The sequence below is a fragment of the Microchirus variegatus genome, assembly GCF_963457635.1.
Source record: "Microchirus variegatus genome assembly, chromosome: 4".
Lineage (NCBI taxonomy): Eukaryota > Metazoa > Chordata > Actinopteri > Pleuronectiformes > Soleidae > Microchirus > Microchirus variegatus.
The window spans coordinates 8,648,131-8,673,281 of NC_139805.1; the positions used below are offsets into that span (position 1 = coordinate 8,648,131).

Sequence of the window (25,151 nt, forward strand, 5' to 3'; positions counted from 1 at the left end):
GCTACAACGAAAGTAAGGGGTGCTCCCACAGAGCCACCATGCGCCACAAAAAGACAAAATGATGACAAACAAACAATTATGGCAATGTCAGTATGTCGATCGGTTGGTTGGTCAGTTGATCCATTGTTCAGGCCCAGTCTTTTTTGTAGTATAACTACTGAATGGTTAATTTTTTTTTTTTTTTTAATTTAGTTTTTTTGCAGATATTCATGATCCTCCCAGGATAAACTTCGCCATCTTGAGTTCTTACATATTCCATTAAATATCTATATATCTCTTTTACTCAATGGATTAGCATGGTTTTGTAAACAGTGTATGACAAGTGTTAGCTGTGTGACAGACGATAGCTTTTCCAGTCGGTCCACATATAAACAAACATGAGCACAACTCAGTAAATAGCATACCCACAAGTGAAGTGATGAATTGTTGAATGCATTTCACCTGTACCTGCAGTCAAAGTCATCTTTTTATGATCTTTTGCTGCATGTGTTAGGGAGTTGGGGAGTCTCCTCATCCATCATCTCACTTGTGCTTCAGTCACTGACTATTCACTTAAACTTTCGTTTGTTCGGAGGTTTGTTTTGCATCAGTCTCACCCTCCATCCACCTTACTATACTTCTCTTCACTTTCACTTCTCCCTGTACTTTTTTCTTTTCCTTTGTGCCGTCTTCTCTCCCTCTCTTTCTCTTGGCTCCCTGAGCTTCTGATGAATGTGCCTGTTGTGGAGGTTACTGAAGCATCTTTATTCCACGCTCAACTGTGTCACTAAATTTAACCCAATTTCATCTTTATTTGGTCTCTGAACCAGAGGAGGTGGCTACTTCTTTTCACTGACGGTGTGAGCAGACAGTAATTCCTGTCCAGGGAGGAGAGAGGGAGAGAGAGAAATAAGTAGAGGTGGTGAGGAGGGGGACAGTTGTGTTGAACTCTCCTCCCTCGCCTTAGAGAAACATCTGTTAGTAAAGTTCACTTATCTAAAGAAAGAGAAAAGCAACATGAAAATGGGTATGGGCGGGGAAGGCGGATCATTTATTTCCTGCAGGAATTAAATGGGTTGTGGATGCTCATTGTCTGTGTATGAGAATTTCTTTGACTCGTCTCCATCTGCATTTGTTTGTCCCAATTTTTCATGGCTGCCATCTGTGTTGTCAGGTCTCAGTAGGCGGAAAAAAGGGCTCAGTGTGTGTTCATTAAAGCTGGTTACTTTGTCTTTCTGCCTGTTTACTAGGGGTGGGGTCAAAACATCAATTTGGTGATTGAAATATGTATATTGTTATTAATAAATGAAGGTGCTCTAAAGGAAACAGTCCCTGACAGTTTAACTCACTGAAAGTGGCTACTTGATATGTCCTCACGGTGGCACTGCTCAAATGATTGAGGGAAAGTTGGGTGGGATTTCCCTGGCTGACGAAGGGGAGTTTTCAGCGGGATAATGGTGGCAAAAGCTACGTCAAGACCTGACCCATCCACGTTCAATACATAGACTTTATGCACTTTGTTCTCTGTTGTGAATAAATAAAGAAATCCTGCACTTTGAACTTTTCAAGGATGTTTTGTTTTCTTCAGTTATGATATGATGATATGATTGCAATATGTTGATTATCACAGAGTCGTTATAACGTGATGTTATTGGTATCGTGGACCATGTATCGCGTATCGTATTGTGAGGTACCCTGTGATTCCCACCCTGACCCTTCACTCTCTATTTTTATGGAGCTGGTTCATCTCTCCATGCTTTTTCTTTTTGACCCGTCAGACATAATTGTCAGCGTTAAAAATAAGGGTTGATGAAGAATTATTCAAACAGGATTACTGTGCTATGATAACAGGCCTTTACATTAGGCTTGGATTTGATTTAAAATAAGTGTCAGAATGGCTGTTTTTGAATGGGAGATGGTGAGATTTAGGTTTGACACCAGGTTTGCTTTAAGGACAGCACCACAGTGTTCATCAGATGTTGTACAGATAGTAATGGTTCCCAGATGATCAACCCTCACAGTTTTTGGGGGATTTATGTAGCTCCTCATGTAGAGCCAATATTGATGGATTTTTGGAACTCTGACTTTTGAAAAAGTCAAGGTTAAATAAATGTATAAATTGCACATGAAAGCAAGTAAAACCAGTTCAAACTGTGTACTGTATCCATACACTCTCTATACACGTAAATATTTCCTGTGTGTTGTCAAAATGTCAAACATCTGCCAGTGTCTGCAGATCGTGTAGGCTGCCAGATGAGGTTGTTAATTTGTTGTTGCCGCATTCACCCACACTGCCTCCTTTACCTTTTTACTCACACACTATTGGATGAATACTGAGATTTTTTGTTACAGCAAGGTTGCATAATATTTGTTATAATTTAAATATACACATTTTGTTTTTAAAAAAAAAACAACAAAAAAAACAACACAAATGCTTCCACTAACTGCCTCTCTGATCCTTCATGACCGTCTGATCAGCATGGAGGCACTCGCCAATCTTTGGACACGTATTTACTTTCTGCATAAAAAAGGATTTAGTGTGAGTAAAGAACCAAGGTCACTCTGTGTTCCACTTCTCCTCTGGGCTTTGTTTGCCCGAGAGCTGATTTCAGCTGAATGTCTAGTTGGTACCAGATGGAGAAGCTGGATGTGAGCTACTTCTATACATCCCACCATGACTGGGATCCATATGGAGTCCCGGTGCTTATCTCACAATGTGTTCCTGGATCATGCTGTGCAGAAACTGTGATCATTATTGCAAAATGGTTTGCTAGTTCATATCTGCATCTTGTTTCAATATGGTTTGCCAGCTTGTCACAAGAGGGAAACGAGTGGCTTCTGAAACCTCACCATCATAGTGTGTCCCATGTCTGTCCTTCTCCTGACCTTGAAACCATCTGGTGGTTTGGTCGGGATCACACTGTCCTCCTGCTTGGGGATTTGCAATGAAAAACCTGCCTAGTCTGCATTTTATAGTGGGATTCTTTAGAAATTGTTTGTCACTAATGAGAAATTTGATGTTCAATATATACACAGGCAACAAAAACATTTACTGCATCTAAATTCATTATACGGTGTGGATGTGCAATGACAATATGGATATTCTATTCTAGCCTTTCTGTTTTTAATTCCAAAACCACATATACTGGTTTCTTTAACTTTTACTCGGTCTTTAATGATTTCACATGTACCATAATTATTGATATGAACAGATTCTTTGTTTTATAGTGATGACCTTTTTAGCCGTATTTGTCTTGCCTGTAGTTTTATCCTTTCTATAACTTATAGTTGTATATATCTATATCAAGATGAAGAACAAGATTTTGTAAATAATTTAGGTTTTGTGGATATTAACATTCATTTACTAAATAAAACTCAACTGTCAGGTGCCGCCATTTTGTCAGATTATTAGCGGCGTGTGTGTGTGTGTGTGTGATTCTTCCAAGTGGAACGTCTGGGGTTCAATCTCCCCACTCCTGCCAACATGTCCTTGGCCAAGTCACTTAACCTCAAATTGCTGATTGAACTGACTGCTGGCAGCGTGATCATTTGTGTGAATGAAAAAGTGCTGTGCTTACAGTAGATGTGTTGGTGAAAGTCAAAACTGTTGTATAAAGCACTTTGAGTGGTCATTAAGACTAGAAAAAGCACTATATTGATGCATAGTATTATACTGTTGTAACAGAAATAACAAAATGTTATTTTGAGAAGATTTCCCAGTTAAAATCTCAACCAGAGTGTTGTCATTCTTATACTTTGTTAAGTCTTATGGTTTACTCGTGCTGCATTCTTCAATGAAAATGTTTTTGTATAATTAGAATATTTAATGTAGTCATACTTCTGTAAATATAATGGACTATACAAAAACAGTAAATTGTCTGTCTTTCTGACCCTCAAAATCTGAATATCTTAAAATAACACATTTTAAATGTGTTGCATAGTTTACAGATGTAAACTATGTTAAATGATAAATAAACCAACTGCAGGATTCAAGGCAGAAATCTGTAGAAGTCAAATTAAACATTAAATAGGGGTCCATTTGACCTTTAAAAAAACAGAGTTGTGCTATTGTTCAAGTGTAAGTGTAGCTCACACTGAATCCTTGACACTTTAACTTGTAGAAGCTATTATTTTTCAGGAAAAGGTTATTTTAAAACTGCATGAATTGTTCCCATATTTAATGTCCGTTGTATATTTAACGTGGAGATTTAATGTTCGTAATGTATGGTCATTATAACATTGCTAAAACAAATATAATTGTGGTTCTGCACAGTACTATAATATGACCTTATCATTACATTATGACTACGCCGACATATTTTAATAAAAGTCAACATTTAATTATCTTAAAGCCTTGCTCTATTATATTCCTGTTCACCTCTGCCAAACAGAATGCTGTCTACAGGGGTGTCCGGTCCATGCTGAGCTAATTAACAAGGTGTGTGTGTGTGCGTGAGTAGTCATACTGTGTTTGTGTGTTGTTGCCGGTTTACCAGGCCTCAGCCAAACACACAAAGAGTCAGCAAAACAACCTATGTGAGCGCACCCCTGGGACACACTGCTGCATTATGCATTTTCTGGGAAAGGGCACAACTGTATCTCAAAGCTTTTGCATGTGCATGTGTGTGTTTGTGTGTGGTTTGTGTGTCTTTGTATCCCTTCCAAAAAACAAAAGTCAGTAAAACCCTGATGCTGTGACAACTCCCACTTCCAAAGTTAAGGAGACATGTTTTATCTGTCTGTGTAAAAGCCTTCATAAAAATGTGCACTTGGCTATTTTATAGCCACTTGTGCTGTTTTACAGAGGAACATTTAATTTAAGAACTTGGTGTCCCAAACTGAATTCAAGGCTGCTGTAAACTATCATCATTTTTAATTGTCTCCTTTGTAGCTGCTTCTCCCTTTTTGAAAATATTGAACCTGCTGCTGTTCTGGGCAGGTTTACCTTGGCAATGTGGTCATATTCTCAAATAATTATGTGGATAATTAAAACAGGCTACCGTTTCCAGGTCTTTCTTTGTGTATTGATGCTGTTATTGATGGAGGGATCAATAATCCGCCTTTAATGCCACTGTGGCTGTACTGTAACATCACATTTCTTTTAAAGGCTCAAGTACCTAATGTTTTTAAGTTTTGTGCATTAATTAAAGAAATATTCTTCGACACAACCTTTTTTAAAATCCTGAGCAGTCGCTGCACACAACTGGAATAATAAGTGAAGGCTAACTTTCCCACCATACATTACAAAAATGCGTGTGTGACTCAACCACTTTCACAAGCTGTGATCGTGTCCTTGGTGGCAACCTCAGTCTATCCAGCCTGGCTCTTCATTGATTTATCTCTTGTATTCTGTATATACTGTATTCCATCACTTGTTTCTCCCCCATCTCTCCTGTCGTTCCTCCCCTCTGCTTCCTTCCCAAGCTCTTTCCATTCTTTTGTGTTTATCCTTTGAAGTCAACTGTTGAGCTCTCCTCTGCTCTCCCTCTGGAGTTCCCTTCCTACGCTGAAGGTGTCTCTGGTGTTTTTTAGAAAGCCAGCACTTTGTGGAAGCTTGTTTGTGTGCAATTTGCTGAGAAACTAATACTACAATTTATTCTAAGAGCACAGCCAAAAAAAAGTGGGTTTAGAGAGAAATAAACTAAAAGGCCATCTTTGATTCTTTGTCACCAGCTCTTGAACTGATGTGATTTATTTTTATGCACGAGGATTTTTCTTTGAAAACTCCACTTTCCAGCTATGATTGAAATTGATATCAGTTGAATTTTTATCAACAATAAATTACATTGTAGAAATATAAACATGTCATAAGTGATTCAGAACTGTCCTGTCTAAACCTAACTTCATACAACTATATATCTGCTCCTTGTCTCTCTCTGCCCCCCATTTTTTCTTTCACCCCAACCTGTCCAGGCAGATGAACGCACATATTTGAGTCTGTGTTTTTTCCTCTCCACTGATGCATAGTGTTTACTCATTGTATGTTCTGATTTGGCACTATACAAATTGAATTGAATTGAATAATCCATAATTGAATAAAAATGTATTTACTAATTTATAAATGAATTAAAAAATGAGTCTGACACCAGTCACTAAAAAATCAGAGGTGAAACGATGTGTGGTTATTGATTTTTCTGTATAGATACTTAATAATTGAAGAGAGATAAGAATCAAGTTTTTTCCCTACTCATAGTCAAGCATGGCTGAATGAAAAAGAAGTCTGCATGCCAACTTTTCTCTCATGCATTTCTGCCTCTTCCACAGATTGCAGTGAACCTCAGAGTAAAGATGGCCTTCTTTCAGAACAACTTCTGGGTAAGTGTCTTGGGAAAAACACCACAAACTGTCATTTACTGTGTTTCTGATTCACCTATAATGACAGTTGACTCACAGCTATGAGTCACTGAACTTAAATATTCTCTGTGGACAGCTGAGCTCTTGGCTCCCTGCTGCTCTGCAGGTACGCTCGCTCGGGAAGCGTTTGCCATCTCACTCCTACGCTTGCTGCAAACAATACAAATCGATCTTGTGTTCAGGCCCTCTGCCAAATGGAAAGAAATCTCATTCACATTTTTCTCGTAGGCAGACAGACGTAATGTCTTTTGACATGATTACAAAATTTAAATGGGGATTTTCTGAGGCAATGGCAATAACTATTAGTTTGCCATTTATCCTTATTCCTTTTGAAGCTCCAATGTTGATATTTGTTGGATATAGCTGTGATATTGTTGAGATAACGTTACCAAAATATCATAAAGATAAATCTAAAATCAGATAAGTTTGCTGACTTGCAGTCGATCAGAAAATATGTGTTAAAGAAGAAATGAACAACCAAAACAGTGTTTTTCAGACAGCCTGGCAAGCAAGTCTGTGTTTTACTTTGATACTTTTGAAGTAGGTTCATACAACCCTGTATTTATCCATAGACTTGTCTTTACACTGGCTTTGTTTACATTCATGCTGCTCCTATTGTCTCCTGGTTTCTATATGAAGTTGCTCCATATGGCTTATGTTAATATATCTTTTATGTCATTTATAAACAGCTGGTTATTACAAATACTGCGCAAAGAGCATATATTATAATTGTATTATCAGTGTACCTTATGAACTTGTAACTCAGTATAGCAGTATTAGCAAATTTTGACATTAATTACTGTGTTTAAAGTAGTTAATGACATCATTAGCAACTTTGAACAGATGTGTTAAGTGTGTGGAGGAGTGAAAACTAATTATATCTCGCCAACATTAAACTCATCCACTCGTGACTTTGCGTTACAGTTTTTTTCACTTTATTCTTAGTCTGTTGTCTGCACACCTGGTGCATCTATTTCAGGTGTGCCCTACTTTTCAGATCTCCCCAGACTTCCAAACATCCTCAGTCGTATTATAGCAGTTCAACCAAAATGAGACTTACAGATTTAGAAGACCATTTCCTCAATGTAGCCGTGGTGAGGAGCGGTTGCTTTGCCTTTTTCTCTGCTGACCATGACATTTAATTCAAACTTCTTATGCCACCATTCCATGTGTTGTTTTGTAGGAGATAAGATAGACCTTTTTTAGTCCCGCAATGGGGAAATTGACTAATTGTATCAGAGCTGCAAAGACAGAAAAGGTAATAAATAATAAACATGCATTTTCACATCTGTGAATGTACAATATAGGAAAATGTCAACAAAAAAAGGACAAACAAAAAAGGATCAAATATAATACAGGTAACAAGTATGCCATTTTAAAATAATAATTTTCTTTAAAGAAAACTGCTTTATACACTGTCCTATACACTGCCTGGCCAAAAAAAGGAGTTGCCATCTCTTTACAGTGACTGTATATTGTCTTGGCAGTTGGTCAGGTCTAGGTTCAGCAACATTATGTGCCCAAAGAATGAGGTCAGCTGAATATACTGAATGACCAGATTATTCCATCAGTGGATTTTTTTCTTCCCTGATGGCACGGTCAAATACCAAGATGACAAGATGATGGGCTCAAATAGTGAAAGAGTGGTTCAGGGAGCATGGATTGGCCACCACAGAGTCCAGACCTTAAAGCTATACTTAACTTTCTTGCATTTTTACACTTTTCTTTGGTAATCTTAAATTGCTCCTAATAAGCGTATGGCACTCTAAAACGTAAGATAAACCCACCAGGTTTTGAAACTCATCATTATTTAATTATCAAGTATGACCAATTAAAGTATTCGGAGTCGCGCGCATCTCTGACAGAAAAGTGTTACCAACGTGGCAACTTTGTTGCTAAATCTGCTGACTTTTTGTGGTGTTTGGAGACTCTCACGTGAAAGTACGTATCACTCTGCAGTTACTGTGCTTAACAAGCAGCGTGTCAGAGCAGGGCGGAGAACCTTAGCACTCTGTGTCCAGGCTGTTAATGAATCGCGCATGCACATAGCCGTTGCCGTTCCGCCCTGGAGGATGGGACTTTGAGGGAGGCGGAGGTGTTCATGTTCACTAAGTGATGTGAGACATGCAAATTAGGTGGCAATTTTTTGGGGGGGCCAGGCAGTGTATTTAGTGTGACCTACGCTTACACTAGAACATTGGGACCCTGGCTTTCTAAAAACTGGAGTGGAACCTGAATTATTGTTACCATAAGAATTTTGTTTGTCCTATGATTTTAGTATTCACTATAATGTCATGTCGTGCAATATTTTTTTTTTAAACGCAATGTGTGTATATATGTGTATATATATAGAGCTATAGATATATTTAACTACAAATTTAACTAAAGATTACCATTCCTCTGATATCGCAATTGCATGTTCAGTCAAAATAATCGCAATTACGTATTTTTTCTAAATCGTTCAGCCCTACATTACATCCTATGAGTAAAACTCGCATACATTTTCCTCATAAATAAGTCCAACTTTCAGTCACATCATTCCTAACCAGATGCTAGAGTTCGACAGACATAAAAACAACAACACGTTTGCACTGTACCATATCTTATAGAAAAATATCGAGGACATAATCAGACCAGCAGCTGCAGGCAGTGGAAAAGGGGAGCAGAATTTCAGTGGGCACACAGATGATGTGGAAGTGCCACTGTGTACTGTGTATGTTATGAAACTCGATGAGCAAATCTCAGTTTAGTTTTTTGTAATTTTGACCCAACATTCTGAGTAATCTGTGTTTTCCCCCACCCAGCCTGCTTTCCAATGCCAACAGCTCTGTAATACAAATCAGCCCTTTAGTTAATTACCCAGCACAGCCTCTCGAGAACTGGCCGCGCGCGCACACACACACACACACACACACACACACACACACACACACACACACACACACACACACACACACACACACACACACACACACACACACACTCTCTCACACAGAGCCTTGTCTTGTTTGGCTGAAGAACATTCACAGCCGCTCACAAAGCCTCCTCATGGCACACGCATCCTCCCCATTAACTTTATAAGAGCTGTGCTCATGGCCACCAGGGCGAAGACCATCAGCTATAGTGAAGTGCAACCTTTGTAAATTTAGGCGCCGTTGAGTCTCGGGAGGAGAGCTTCTAATGGATTGAAGATTATTTTTCTTATATTTAAAAATAACACTGCAAGAGAATAAATGATCATCAACAATGAATTTGCAACTAATGATAAATGAGTAACTATTAATTGAAACTATTTTTAGAATTGAATAATACTTTTAGTAAGAAAAGAACATTGGGGATTATTAATGTTTGCTTTTTGTATCTTAATTTGCATGTTTTGGTACTCGGTTGTGCAAGACATGCGAGTGATAATAATTTGAGTGGTGCTCAGTAATCTGGCAGCAGTGATGCTCAATAATCTGCCAGCAGTGATGCTTAGTAATCTGGCAGCAGTGATGCACCACCACTGATTTTAATGGACATCTTAAGTACCAGTAGTAAAGATGAGCAGGCTGTTCTGGTTGGGGGCTGCACAATACGTATCGGCAGTGTTTTCTCACATGGTCTTTTCTTAGAAACGGCTCCTTGTTTTCAAGCAGATACAAGAGTCTGTTCACGGAAATACAAACGACACCCAGCACAGCAGGTTTTCATTGTTGCCCACGTCTCGGTCCAATGATACCAGAGTTGCTATGATCCCATCACTTAGAGTCATGGGGATGTTTCTCTCAGGCTGAAGAAAAGCAAACACAGTGTGAAACTCTGTCTCCTCTTCATCATCACCCCCCCCCCCACACACACACACACACACTTTCCTGTCATTGCTGTCAAAGAAGAGAAAAACGGGGAAACTGATGGCATATTGGAAGGTGTACAGTATGCACTTATTTGTCAACCCTCACAGATTTTGCTACATGTCTTCAATCGTAGTACATTCACTGCAGAGCAAAAATAATTAGTCTAATAATAATAGTCATTAGTTTAGTATAGTTTGTTTATATATTTCCATTTTATGGTTTATGTACTTCCCTTTCTTGCATTTTTACACTTTTCTTTCTTAAATTGCTCCTAATAAGCGTATGGCACTCTAAAACGTAAGATAAACCCACTAGGTTTTGAAACTCATCATTATGTAATTCTCATATTATTATGATAAAAGTATTACCAATTAAAATATTCGGACCGAATAAAATAGTTCACCGAGCTACCTGTATGTCATCTGTCGCGCGCCTCAACGATCGCTGTCACAGCCTGCGAGTCGCGCGCATCTCTGACAGAAAAGTGTTACCAACGTGGTGAATTTGTTGCTAAATCTGCCGACTTTTTGTGGTTGTTTGGAGACTCTCACGTCAAAGCACTTATCACTCTGCAGTTACTGTACTCAACAAGCAGCGTGTGTTGCCGGGATCACCTCCCAAGGCACGGAAACCTCCGCAGTCCCAGCCTATAGTCAGAGTAGAGACAGACAACTTGAGCACTCTGTGTTCAGGCTGCTAATGAATCGTGCATAGCCGCTGCCGTTCCGCCCTGGAGGATGGGACTTTGAGGGAGGCAGAGGTGTTCATGTTAAAAAAAAATTGCTGTGAGGAATGCAAGAAAGGTAAGTATAGCTTTAAGGTGACAATGTAGGATGCACAATGCAATAGCATGAATGTCACATCTGTCAAAGCTTGAGCCGGTCTGCATCACCCGCATTGGCACTATGTAACTTCTGGTTTTGGGTCTGTGTCACCAAAGATTTGAGTTTATGGCAAACGTCACAGCTGGGTTGACCCTGGACAGGTGACCAGTCCATCGCAGGGCCAACATACAGAGAAGAATAACCTTGCGCTCAACCCAGTGTCCAAGTAACCTCTGCATGTTTTTAGACTGGGGGGACACTATGTAAACACAATGTATAAAATGCTATAACATAGCTGTACCTGATCTGAAGATCTTCTTCAAAGTTCACTGCTGTTGTTGGCTTTTTACGACAGTTGTAACAAACAATACTGTTAACAACTGCGGGGGGAACCCGAGAGTAAATCCTACATTGTTTTACTCAAACTAACTATTTGGCTTGTGTTTTTCCCAATAAAACACAGTAGGCAAACATGGTGTGAGCAACATATGTCTGTGTGAATTTCAGTATTCAGCCCAAGCAGCCTCATATTATTGTTAAAACAAAAAAGTAGGTAACACAATAATGATGTGATTGAGACACAGACTAACTTTCTGCTTTCATGCAGGGGTGAATTTTCCCAAATTCCATTACTCATTTTAGTGATGACGGGCTGCTGCCGCTACCTGCTGCTGATGTTATTGACACCTCTCTGCTTTGGGACTGTTCATTCTGCTCCGCTGTCCAGTCAGCAGAAAAAACTCTGTGAGAGTCAGCTAAACTGAGAGCACCACTGACAGGCTGATCAGTCAGCTCACTGCATGCTGTCTGATGCAGCAGGGGGTTGAATGTTGTACAGTTTCCTAAAAGAGACAGCCCCTGCATGTGGTATGCAGAACCGGATCATATCTGTAGTTTAGTCACTTTTGTGGCTTGTTAAAGTCACTTTTCTATTGATATTAGATATTTTTTGCTGATATCCGATATGCTGATATATCGGGAATGCTTGGGCCGATTACCACACGTTTTGATGTAATTTACCCTCTGATGTACATAAAAAATCTTCTTCATTGATCAGAATAAATAGATATAAAAAAATAATATATCTGCCGATACCAATATATTTTTTAAATATGATATAGAGATATCTGTTTCTAAAAAGACTGTACATTTCAGAATATCACCTTCACACAGCTACAGATCATCTGGTGAACTTTCTCCTCCAAACATACAATAGATACAACTTTAGAGACCAAAAAGAGAAAACATCAAAGTATTGTTTTAGCCATATTTCTTAAATATAAATGAAACAGCTGCATCAATATATTCCCACATTTGCCGATGTGCAGCCAAAGAGAGGGATGATCCTTTGTTATCTGCCTCGTCTTTTCTCATTTGTTCTGCTTGGTTCTGCTGCGTTCTTCTCAGTATCCTGGTTTCATTTGACTGGAGGGCTTTATTACACTGCAGGAATCTCCTCAGACATCAAATCCTCTCAGACATACTGTAAAGGCAGATTGGAAAATGGCCCGAACTAAAGGCACCACTGTGGACCCTGCCAGAGAACAAAATAATATGCACATTAAGACAGCCAAAACCAGACACTTGTAAACAGCTAAGAAACAACACATTTTCCTGCTCAAGTATATGTTTAAATAAGAAGAATGTATAAGAAGCAGCTTTGAAACTGTTCCCTACACATTGTTTACCTCGCTCTCTAGATAGAATTGTACAGACTTATGAATTTAAATATGTCTGGCATTTTAAAGATTCCTGAAAAATTAAGAATAACATTGAAAATGTTAAAGAAACTTAAACAAAATGTAAAAATCCTTAATCTGCCCCATAACCTGCATTTGCACCAAGGGTTTGGGTGACATGCAAACTTATTCGTATTTTGACCTTGAAACAATCACGCTTGTCTCACATATATTTTTGTTATGTTTCTCAAGTTTGCCAAAGCGGAGCATTGGTGCAGTAAGTAGCTTACTCATCCAGTTAGGTCCAGGAGGGGTGTACGTAGGGATGTATCCATGAAAGAGACAGCTGTCTGCCATCTATTATTCAGCCTTTCTGAAAGTTAATGCCTATTGTGTTTGGCTTCGCCAGCAAGAGGAATGTGAAAACTGAATTTTTGATGTTAAGGCAAGAATGAGACACTTTTGCTGAAGAAAACTCCTTTAACTGATCATCACTCAGAACAGCACAACTTTTGATTTATGAAGCAGAGGCTGCAGGCCAGTTTATCTTTGCTAAGGTTTGGTCATTGTTTCAACAAAAGTCTGGAGATATGCATTGTAAACAAACGCATTGAGTGTGTTTGTATAACATAAAAACATTTTAATTATTAGTTAGTTAGTCCATCTCATACTGGAATCTTATAATACTTGTAAACATGTTAGTCAGACTGAAGGTTTAAAAGTTGGAACAAAACTTGCGGAAAATGAAATAGGGAGACAAACTATTATTGTGGGACAGGTTGCTCTGTGCATACAACACATTCCCCAACTCCAGCTCATACCTGGAAATAATAGAAGAAGCCAGTCCATAGAAGAATAAGAAAACACCAACAAAAACATGGTGAAATCCAGGCCGATACCTTCTTTGGGTTGACGAGGAGACAGATTTTATGCTCTGTCAGCTTAAATAATTGAATATTTTAAAGTTAATGGATGGAAAGAAGAGTCTGAATGGAGCACGACATGTTCACAACTAGCTGCCAGCTAAACTGTAACCGCCTAATACTAACAAGAGTGAAAGGTGGCCCATCGCCCCCAAGCGTTGCAGAGGCAGGACACACTTCGTTCATTAAATCGATTCCCCACTAGAGCTTGTACACTGGGACAAAGACAGCCGTCCAAATGAATAGTGTCGTTGAGCTCCAAATGTAGCTCTGTTTTAAAACTGAGTTTGTAAAACAGTCTTATAGGATAAATGTCTTCGGCTGATTACTTTTGTTATCAGTATAAAAATACAGACAAAGTCAGATAAAGCTACATAAGTATAAGGAGAGCTTAATAAGCCCACATTCCTACAGTAAGCCTATTGTTCCAGGTGAGTTTGTAAAAACTACAAATCTCACTTTAAGTATTCCCACCTCACCTCTGACACCAGAAATAAAGTTAATGACCGAGTTAAAAAATCTACATCCAAATGATCTTGTACAAGGGGAGCCTTAAATGTCCATGTCATTTTCCATGAAAATTGATCTTAGTTATTGAACAAACCCTTTTACCTATCATTTCTAGACAAAAAAGGGACTCGACAACAAATCCTCTCTGTCTTTCCCTCTCTTTTTCAGTTTTCATGATCCATTGTGCTTCACAGTTTGTGGCTAATTAATTAATGTAGTTAAACGATTTAAAAACACTTTAAAAATAACACAGGCAAAACGGAATACTAAAAATGAATACAGGGAAATAGATGAGCAAGCCAAAAATACAAGTAGTCCACATATTAAACAAGGCTTTGAAAACAAACGATTGTCATGGTGATTCATCTGCTCCTGAAGCAAATATCAACAAGATTAGCAGTTCTGTTAATCTGTTTACTTCAGTTTCAGTTATTTAATTTCCAAAGACAAATAAAACCTATTCCAGCAAATTAGAAAAAATAATTCGAACATGTTGGTCTGAGTTGTCTCTTACTATGAACCCTTGGCTGAGCCCAGATGTTCACCTCTGGTTACATGTTTTTATTTGACTGGGGTGTTTGCGGATTTGCATTATCCAGAAATTATTGTTGGGTTTGGGACTTGTTCGGTCATTGATGTGGTCATTTCAAATTCTTTTCGTCAAACATAGAGTAAATGAGGGTAATTCAAATGTCATCTTTTAAAAATTTTTAATTGAAAATATGGTGTGAACTTTATTTATTGAGATATAATAGCAATTGGCAATTTCCTTGATGCTCAAACACCACCCTCCCCACCCTCTGGAAATGTGAACTCCCCCTCACCTCACAAGTCTTCATGAGAAAGTTGTCCACTTACAGATTTTACATCTTTCGTCGACACACCCATCCCCCCATCCCTCTTCTCTGCCATCATCCCTCTCTTTGTCATGGAAATGGACTCCACCATGCATGACCAAAACGGTCAACTTAATTGATGAAAAAGAAATCAGTTGAGGGGACAGAGAGAGGGGGGGGGGGTTGCATATACCAGACGTTTCACATCTGATATACCCCACAAAATTCACTCGGTATCTTAAAGTGCCAGCACCTGTCTACTCAGTCAGTCAAGAGCGAGCAATTGCAAACGTACTAGATCAATGCCGGTCACTTTTTGATCATGTAAGTACATAAAGACATGTTTTTCTCACCGTAATATACAATTATCTGGGCAGGTGCATAACACATATACACGCTGCTTGTTTTCTCCATTCCCACTGGTCAAAGTACCTGTATAATTCCAGGTTTGGAAAGACTTTGACTCGTACAGGGTCATGACTGCAGTACATGCAGGTTTTTATTAGCTCCGCCTCCGATCGGCATCAATGCGAACGTAAGGCTAGTTTCTTAATCGTCTCCTTCTTTTTTTTTTGACAGCTAATTTCAGTTTCATTTTCGGCGCAACATTAAAAGGCACATTCATCTGTAAACCCTTAGCATAGTCATTAGTTATGAATGTGTTTATTGAACCTTGCATTTTACAACTTGGGACAGCACTCCGTATTTTATTTTATTAGTGAAATAGAATTGTTCACTCTACAAACATAATTTTAGTGTGAAACACACTCACAGATGGTTTGCTTTTGCGGAAATATGATCAGAACTGTTTTATGTGTACGGTGTTGGATTTTGCATCTGTTAAACAAATGCAGTGCTGTGAAAAAGTAATTTAGTGTCCCCCCCCTCAAGGCAAACCATCACCACTCCATTTTCAACATGTCTTACTGACTGATATCATTGTCAAATACTGGTTACAAAACCATCTCAGCACTACAGTCATTCAGACACCAGACAAGTCTGCCGGCAGGGGAGGACAGGTGCTGTGGAGGTGTGTGTGTGTGTGTGCGTGCATGTGCATGTGCATGTGCATGCGTGCACGTGTGTGTGCACATGCTTAGACTGGCAGCTCATCTTTCTGTGCTGAGTGTAGAGTTTCAACAAAAGGTGTCTGCCAACTGCGAGAAAGGGACAAAACCTATAGGGACTAATGGTCAACCTTTTTGAATAGAGCAGACTTCTGTCACAGCAATATTGCACAACTGGCTACTGGCCGTGGTCCATCGTTTATAAAAAGAGAATGTCAATGCATTCAGCTATTGTGTAATACTACAAAACCCTATTATTTCTTTTAAAAAAGGAGAGAAAATAGGAGCAAATATTGATGAGATAGCACTAGCTTCTGCTGCAGATACTTATGGAAGCTGTGGTAGTGGCTATCCTAATATTAGCAGCCTTATTTTATTATAATTATTTTACATCACAGTTTTTATAAAAAATCTAACTCCAATAGTACTTGTATTTATATCTTTGTGAGGTCCAAAAACATGTACAAACCATTTTGACCCTGTGGGGACATTTTGTCTGTGCGTATAACTTTAAAGGGCTTTTTCATATCTCCTGGTTTTAGGATTAGGGTTAGAATTGGGTTTAGGTAAGGGTAAGTGTTTCATGTTAGGGTAAAGGGCTAGTGAATGCATTATGTCTATGATGTGCCCTCACTAAGATATAAAAATAAGTTTGCGTGTATGTGCTTGTTTTGGTGTAATCAAATAATCTTGTCAGGATCATTTGTCTCCAATATGGACCAGAACCTAATTTTTGCAGCTCTGGTTAACAAAGTCAATGCCGAGTCCTAACGAGATTAAATGTGTACGTGTTCTTGTATGGTATCTTTATGAGGAACCCCTGCTTTTTGAGGCTTGGTTTTAGGGTTAGGGTAAAGGTTAATATTAGACATTTAATTGTGATGGTTAAGGTTTGGGACTAGGGATAATGTCTGAGTGTCCTCACTACGAATGCTGCAAAGAAATACCGTGTCTGTGTGGTTTTGGGTGACCCTTCCTTGGCATTCCAGCCATTCCCCTGGTACCTGGGAACTGGTCTGTTCTCCTCCGATTGGGTATTTTTAGTCCCTGAGACGCAGCTGTCTGTGTCTCTGTCTGCACACACACAGTCCGGCTGTTGACTGAAAAAACGCAGTGAGGCACAAGAAACTGCACAGCGTCAGGCACTTCTCTGGGCTGTGGAGACTTAAGCTAAGACAGGTGTAGGTTCATGTCATAGTAACATAGACGTCAGGGTGTGAGGTGTGGCTGAGGTGTTAAATCTGCGTAGTTGCTAGGTTAGCAATTTTCCTTTCCACAACACCACTCAACCATTGAGTCATGTTGGTTATGTGGGTGTTTATGCTGCTAACAAATGAAAAGCAAATGGAGAGATATTTCCCAGTGGAGTGCGGCAGTAGTGACATAACGTTAAAAACAAAAAGGGATTGGTTGAATTCATCTCTCCAAGTGTCATCGCCACAAAAACAACAAAATCCCACAAGCGTCAGAGAGAAAGAAACATAATTGGTTGTCTGGTTGTGTGGTATTGGTGTCGGTTACCAAACTGACATTAGAAACTGTGAAGTTTAACGATGTGACGATCTGACAGCATGAATCCATGACCACATTTAAACCCAGTGATATCATCTGAACATAACTGGTGTTTCTGTCAATGAAGCAATTAGCCAATAAATCATATTTAGCTTCTCATTAATGCTGAAAGCCATTGATGACAGACTGGTTACTTTGCATACTGATGTTACTGTGTAAGTGTTTGAAAAAGGCCCAGTTTTTCTCATCATACTCGTACATATTTATATCAACAAGTATATTTTTTATTTAGCTGCTGTGCCCCACCACAACTAGATTATTGAGATGCCACTGCTCAAATTTCACTTGATGATTAATATCAACATGTCATGAATGATGTCACTCATCACTTGAATAAGTCGGCACCAACAGCGGCAAGTAATCACTAACTAATGAATAACTCTGCTGGTCATTAACCACTGCACTGGGACCTGTGCTGTTGTGATGTGCATGAAATCAGCTCATACACACGGAGGAATTGACAGAAACTGAACTGTCTCAAGTGTTTTCTACAGTTTTTTTTATTTGTGTGTTTATTTGTCTTTTACCAGTGTTATTTACCAGTAAAATCTACTATATACTATATACTACTATACTCTACTCTAAAGTGTTCTCCCAAATAGCTAAAATACTTTGCTGACTTTTTTAATTTACATTTTTACAGTCTGGATTGTATCAGACTGATACTGATACTGACCGTTACATATTCCCATTTCTCATTTTACTCGTGCTGCGTACTTCAGTTGTGACGTAAAATATGTCGCCACAGACACGAAAAAACAAGAAAAGAACATCAATGGAAGCATGTCATAAGCCTGAATTCACAAACAAATGTCATACTGCTAAACCATCTCTGCCTCTAACTTTATCTTGTTAGTTAGCTATTCTTACTCCGATGCTAACAGACGGTGTGTGTGTGTCTTTTTTTTTGCACCTCGGCAGGGGGAGAAGAATGCCGGCTTTGACGTGCTCTACCACAACATGAAGCATGGCCAGCTGGCAACCAAAGAGCTCGCCGAGTTTGTCCGTGAAAGGTAAGGTTCTTGTGTATTTGTGAATGTCTGTGTGGGAGGTGGTGATGGAGAGATTCTTGACTCGTAGTAATAAAGGAAAGGTGTGAGATTGTGAAATATTCCAAGATTCTAAATTTACTAGTTTGGAATTCATCTGTTGCTGTTTGAGTTTAAAATCTGTCACTATTGTACAGACATTTTAACAAATCTTTCTTTGATACGACTGCTGCAGTCATTTCTTTCGGCTTTGTTCTTTCACTCCTGTCCTCACTGCTGTGCTACATTTTGAGACTTACTATCTGTCAAATGCACTTTCACACACCGCTGAATAAGTTGATTATCCTTGAACCTCCACCAGTACAGAGGTACTGTACATTTGGGTCTTTATTTATGCACATGCTTTATTAAATACATTCATTAATAAAGACAGTCTCCAATGCACAACAGCCCTCTGACGTTTCTCCTCTTGGCAAGAGAAAGCATTTAAAGAGTGTGGAGTGTTTCAGGTTGTTAAATGGATTAAAGTACCACACAGCAGTGCCCCATAAAGTCAAGTAAATGACATTATATTAATGAAACGCTTGAATACTACATAAATCATCAACTATTTTGATTATTAAGGGTTTTTTCCATTATTAAAACAAGTTCTTCCATGTGAATATGTTCTGCTTTGTCTGCTCCATATAACAAAGAAATCATAAACACTGAATCATTTTGGTTTGTGGACAAAACAAGACATTTGAGAACATTGATATTTATTTATTTTTCACATTTTCTGACAGTTTGTCAATTATGAAAATAATTGTTAGATGCAACGCTACATTATAGCATATAAGACCATTCATAAGTAGTATGTCATCTGTGTTCCCCACAGTGGGAAAATAGAATTTTTTTCTGGCTGCAGTTCACAGTGACCGTAAACTTTTCCACAAATCATTGCCAGTAGTTCTTACCATATTAACATACTGTTAAGTTCAAGTGCTGTTTGTTCAGTTTTAGTCAGTTATTCATTCTACTTTGCTAAACCTGGAACAGACAATATGTACAATATTTATTGTTGTTGATGCTGCTGCAGCTCTTCGTGTTTTTTTTTTTTCTTAATTACTATTTATCATAAATAGATTTGTGTGAATGAGTGTGTACTGTGGTAGGTTTGGCACAGTAAATCTCATACTACGTGGTGCAATGACGAGAACACTTTCAATCAAATGAATTTATCTGATGCTATAATGTGGTCACTACTGCACAGACTCATGAATCATGGCAGCACATATTTTGGTTTAGTGGTAGAGATTCAAGCCAAGATTTAGGGGGTTTTAGGGTCAGAAAAATGATATACGTCCTCCATATATAATGTACAGTAACTGCAGCTGACCTGTTGAGGGCGCTGTTGAGTCTTAGCTCTGGCCTGCTCTGTGTGAGATTGAGGGAAGTTTAATTGACAATCCAGCCATACTGGCAAATTATAGCAAAAACAGGCAGTATATTACGTATGTTAAAATTGTATATGAAATGATGTAGTATATATGGTATTAGCAGATTATGGACCAGTCTTTGGTCCACTACATCGTGACTAATGCTTCTTCATTTCCACGCTTTCCACATATCATGTACAATCAATTTATATTTGACTTGACACTAAAAGTTTGACTGGCTTATCAGCGGTCACAAGGTGGGTTTGGTCAAATACTGTTCTCAAAGTAGGCATTTTGTTGTATTACATAGTCTGTCTCCTAATTGGTGATAATTGGTGAGTAAATTGTGGGCATTAATGAGGTTAGGACTGGAGTTTGACCTCCTACAGCTGAAGTTAACGCACATAAACCAGACATTGATTCAAATCGCTGCTACACATTCCTCTCTGGGGGAAATGAAGTTATCTGCTCGGACAGCAAATCAGCAGCCAGGAATTGAAATATGGTGCACTGTGTGTAAAATAGTATATATGTGACCCCACAGGATGGGGGAAAAGGCAATTGTTCTGATAAGTATTCTCTGGCTTTTGCTCACTCTCTTTTAATGCAAGAGATTGCATTAATCAGTCATTTAAACTACTCTAATCCAAGTTTTCCAACCACAATCTCAAAGTTTCTCTGTTATTTCTCTCCTCTTGCTCAGTCTAGTCAAGATTTTTCTCTGCATTGTATTAGTTCGACCCCACTGATTGACTGAGTTAGACAATAGACTTAAAGGGATACTTCACCGATTTGAATGTGGCTTTGTATTGCTAGAATAGCAGTATTATTTTTTAGAAAATGTGCTTCCCTCCCTCAGTTTTTCACTGAGTTGTAAAAAAATGTTTTCCATTTTCAAAATTTGCCCTACTGTGATGCAAAACGCGTCATTTGACTCACAGTAGGGCACATTTGGATAAGGGAAAACAGATTTTTTTACAAGTCAGGGAAAAACTGAGGGAGGGAAGCACATTTTCTAAAAAATACTACTGCTATTCTAGCAATACAAAGCCACAATAAAATTGGTGAAGTATCCCTTTAAGGATTTGACTAACGATCGGTGACTGTACTGACAGAAAATGCATAATTTGTCAGATATTAAAACATTTGCAGATATTTAAAACTTAAGCTTCTCAGCTATGATCATTTGCTACTAATTCACTTTCTTTACCTTTAATTAGTTACCTTTAGACGTGTACTGCCCAGCATTTAAATATAAACAAATGTCTGTTACATTCAAACTGATGTCAAATGAGTTCACTCAATACTGGTAAAGCCCATCACCTCCACACGACTCTCTCTTCTTTGTTTCTCAGTAAAGCATTGTTTTTGTTTTCGTGTCTTTTGGGAAATTCCACACAGAACTAAACATTTTATAATCTCGTAAATCAAGAGTGTTATCGACGCGACACTAAAACACACATCACACCTCGGTACTTCAGTAAGTCTGTTGATAAACAGAAAACGCACACAAACTTAATCATTAATTAAGTGAATCATCTCCTAAATTAAACGAAGTTAAAACTGTGGTTGAAAACATGAATATCATTAAGAGACAGACAGGACAAAATAACAAAGAAAATGTGTTTAATTTCATTTTTCATCATCACCTCTAAAAATACAGGTTAAATTATTTATAGATTGAATAAAATATCAGAAATGAGACAAGCGGGTATAGAATCTATCCAACACAACTTCACCATCACTGCTGAAGATGCATAATAAGTTTGTCCTTTTGTTTTTGGCTCCGAATCCTCAGCAGCTCGTTGTTCTTTCCATTTGCCCTGGGGACGTTAGGATCAATGCTCAGTGTTTCTTTCTCCTCGGGGTCTTCAGATGCTTATTAAAGTTTTATGTCCAGCCTCTGAAAATGAGTCCATCCATCAATTAAATGTGGCTTATTGCACATTTACCCAATACTGTCAAAAATGAATCTTTAACCTTGCTGACTGTGGTGCTGGTGGACACCCAGCATTTGGGATAAAGTAAGCTCTGGACAGAGAAGATAGTGTATGAGGCCATTAGAGGAGGCAACAGTGTTGTGAGGAAGTGCCGTTGGAGTACATCACATTTACCAGTCTGAAGGCTGTTTAGAGGAATTTACATTTTAAAGAATTCACTTCACATAAATCTTCCTGTCGTACTACTGCTAACCAAAGAAGCAGGTATCCTCTGACCTCATGCACACATAAACTCGCATAATACATAAAGTATCTAGACGGCAAAGAAGCCCATCAGGATAAGGATCCATCAGCATACGATGTAAATGTGTTGCTTCTCCTCTTGGTGAATTATTCATTACATTTTTATTCCATACATTTGTTTTTATTTTCATTTTCATGTGATGCCTAAATCTGCATGAGTTTACAGACAAATTGTTTTAGTTGAAGTTGTAAATATTGATTTACAGATCGTTTTACATCTCAGACTTAGAACTACATCTGCTGTCTTTATATCTGGGCAAATAAAATAGTATAGATTTGTTTAGTGCTATAATGACACGTCGTTAAAAGGGAAATTAATCAGCCACTAATGGTTCCAGCTTCTCAAATACAAGCATTTTGTCTGTGTTTCCTGAAACTGGATCGACCGTGTCAGTTATTTTGCTGATGTTCTGTGTTTGTTTTCAAAGGGCTGCCATTGAAGAGACGTACGCCAAATCAATGAGCAAACTGGCAAAGGTGGCGAGTAATGGGAGTCCACTGGGGTGAGTTACACCAGGGGACGGCTCTCCTCATCCTCACCATGCACCCACAGGAATGTAGTATATTATACAGTTTAATTCAAGATTTATACAGTTTAATTAAAGATTTAAAGGTCACATAAATACACACAATATATGAGTGAGTGCCATCTGTATCACCAACTGTCCACATAAGACTTGAATGATTTCCCCTGCAATGTTTATTCTTTATCGTTTAACATGTACAGTGTATCGTCTACTATTTAACACACATTTTTTTATGTACAGCATGCACCTAGTGATAGAAAGAGGGACAGAAGCAACAAAGACTTAATTTGTAGAGGTGATGATCGATGATCCCATTACAGGACAATTAAGGATAATTATTGTCTTACAAGCAGCAGCGTCTGTACGAGATTAAAAAGGTTTTGGTGTTTGTGCTAAATGTGTCTTTTTCCAGGACGTTTGCTCCCATGTGGGACGTGTTCAGGGTGTCATCAGACAAACTGGCCCTCTGTCACCTGGAGCTGATGAGGAAGATGAACGATCTAATCCGGGACATCAACAAGTACGGAGACGAGCAGGTCAAAATCCACCGCAAGGTACATCCTTCACCTCTGACAGAAATCTGGTCGATGGTTGTGTATCTGTATCTGTATGTGCATGTGTGTGTGTGTGTGTGTGTTCATCTCTGGGAACATATAATTGTATAGTTTCTCATTACTTGACCTCCATCCAGCTGCTGTCATCCTAATCTAATTAATCTCACTGGAAATCCAATAAGTGTCTTCTCCCTTCACTTTAATTTGCCCTTAAAATATCATACAATGATGATCTGTGCAGTGTGTGTGGGTTGGTGTTTCTTGGTTATTACTCATGTTGTGGGGACCTAAATCTGTTTACACGTACATTATGGGGGCAAAAAGCAAGTCTCCAACATGTAGATTATTACATGATGACATTTTAAGGTTAGGCCACTACTAGTAGTTATGGTTAAGGTTGGAGTAAGTGTCCAGGGAACCTGACTGTGTGTGTGCATGTCTTTCTCCCAGACAAAGGAAGAGATGGTGGGGACAGTGGAGGCAGTGCAGGCACTGCAGGTTCAAACTGGTCACCTTCAGAAGTCCAAGGAGTCTTACCACGCCAAGTGTTTGGAGCTAGACCGCCTCAGGAAAGACGGGGGTCCACAGAAAGAACTGGAGAAGGTGAGGCACCATTTTTTTCTGTTCAAGAGAGTTTTACAGACTTTTCTTTTTTCTGTGTTTCTTGGACAACTGTAGCTCAGTGGTAGAGCCAGTTTTCTTTCAACTGGAAGGTTTTTGGGTTCAAATTCTGGCTGCAATAGTCTACCTGCTTATGTGTCTCCGGGAAAGACACCTGATAGCTTTGCCGGCAGCGTGTGATGGGGTCTGAAAGATGTGTGATGGATGCACTGCACAAAGATGCGCTGTATGAAAGTGTGACTGAATGGGTGAATGGCAAAACTGCAGTGTAAAGCAGCTTTGAGTGGACATCAATAGGGATGTGAATATTTGGGTGGCTCACGATTCGATTCGATTCTGATTCTTAGGATCACGATTCGATTCAAAATCGATTCTCGATTCAAAAAGTGATACAATGCATAGTGTGTTAAGGCAAATTATGGCATCAAAACAATACAGTTTGTATAAGTTAATGTGATTGATGTGACCACGCAAAGGCAAACATTAACATTTATTCATTCAAAAAAAAAAAAAAAACTTTTTATAAAAAATAAAACTTACTTACTGTACAAAAAAATAACTTGCATAAATAAAAGCTTAGACTAGCTGCCTTTTTCTCCCAGAAATTACAAAAATAAACTCTACACTAATAACACAAACTGGTGTTTTGTGTGGTTTTTCAAAAAAGACACTTTTTTTTGTTTGTTTTTTTATCGATTCCTATGTGAATCGATTTTTTTCCCCCACCCCTACTTTTAAGTCTCTTTCTCACTGACCATTGTCGCCATGGTAGTTATGGAGTTGATTTATCCAAAGCCAGCAGTCATTTACTACCCACTCTACTACTTACCTACATCCAGTCTATGAAGAAAATGATGTTGTTGAAGAATAGTTGTAATCATCAGGTAGAAAGTGCAGTCATGATTTATTTTTTATTAATGGTTTGTGAATTTGTGTCAATGCACTCTCCTTTGTTTTCACTAGGCGGAGCTGAAGTCCAAGAAAGCAGCTGAGTCATTTGCGTTGTGCATTGAGAAGCACAACCGCGTGGGAGGAGAGTTTGAGCAGAAGATGAGCGGATCTGCCCAGGTCAGTTCTGACTGCAGCTGCACCCAGGGCAACTACTTCTTCTATCTGTCTCTCCCACTCTCTGATCTGTGGGGTTTATGTATTGCCTCCTATCTGGGACTTTATCTTTATTGCCATGACTCACCTTCTTTATAACCTCTCCCCACACAAG

The 25,151-nt window shown here is 38.7% G+C and overlaps 1 protein-coding gene across 1 annotated transcript in view; it reads left to right on the plus strand.

Annotated features, from left to right (window-relative positions):
- fcho1 (FCH and mu domain containing endocytic adaptor 1) overlaps nucleotides 1–25,151 on the plus strand; it is a 62,449-nt gene that overhangs the window by 8,888 nt on the left and 28,410 nt on the right. The window contains exons 2-7 of the mRNA XM_083888440.1: nucleotides 6,244–6,294; nucleotides 18,502–18,593; nucleotides 22,659–22,733; nucleotides 23,170–23,311; nucleotides 23,762–23,914; nucleotides 24,896–25,000. Of these exons, the coding sequence (XP_083744566.1) occupies nucleotides 6,244–6,294; nucleotides 18,502–18,593; nucleotides 22,659–22,733; nucleotides 23,170–23,311; nucleotides 23,762–23,914; nucleotides 24,896–25,000 (618 nt within the window). The remainder of the gene's footprint in view (nucleotides 1–6,243; nucleotides 6,295–18,501; nucleotides 18,594–22,658; nucleotides 22,734–23,169; nucleotides 23,312–23,761; nucleotides 23,915–24,895; nucleotides 25,001–25,151) is intronic.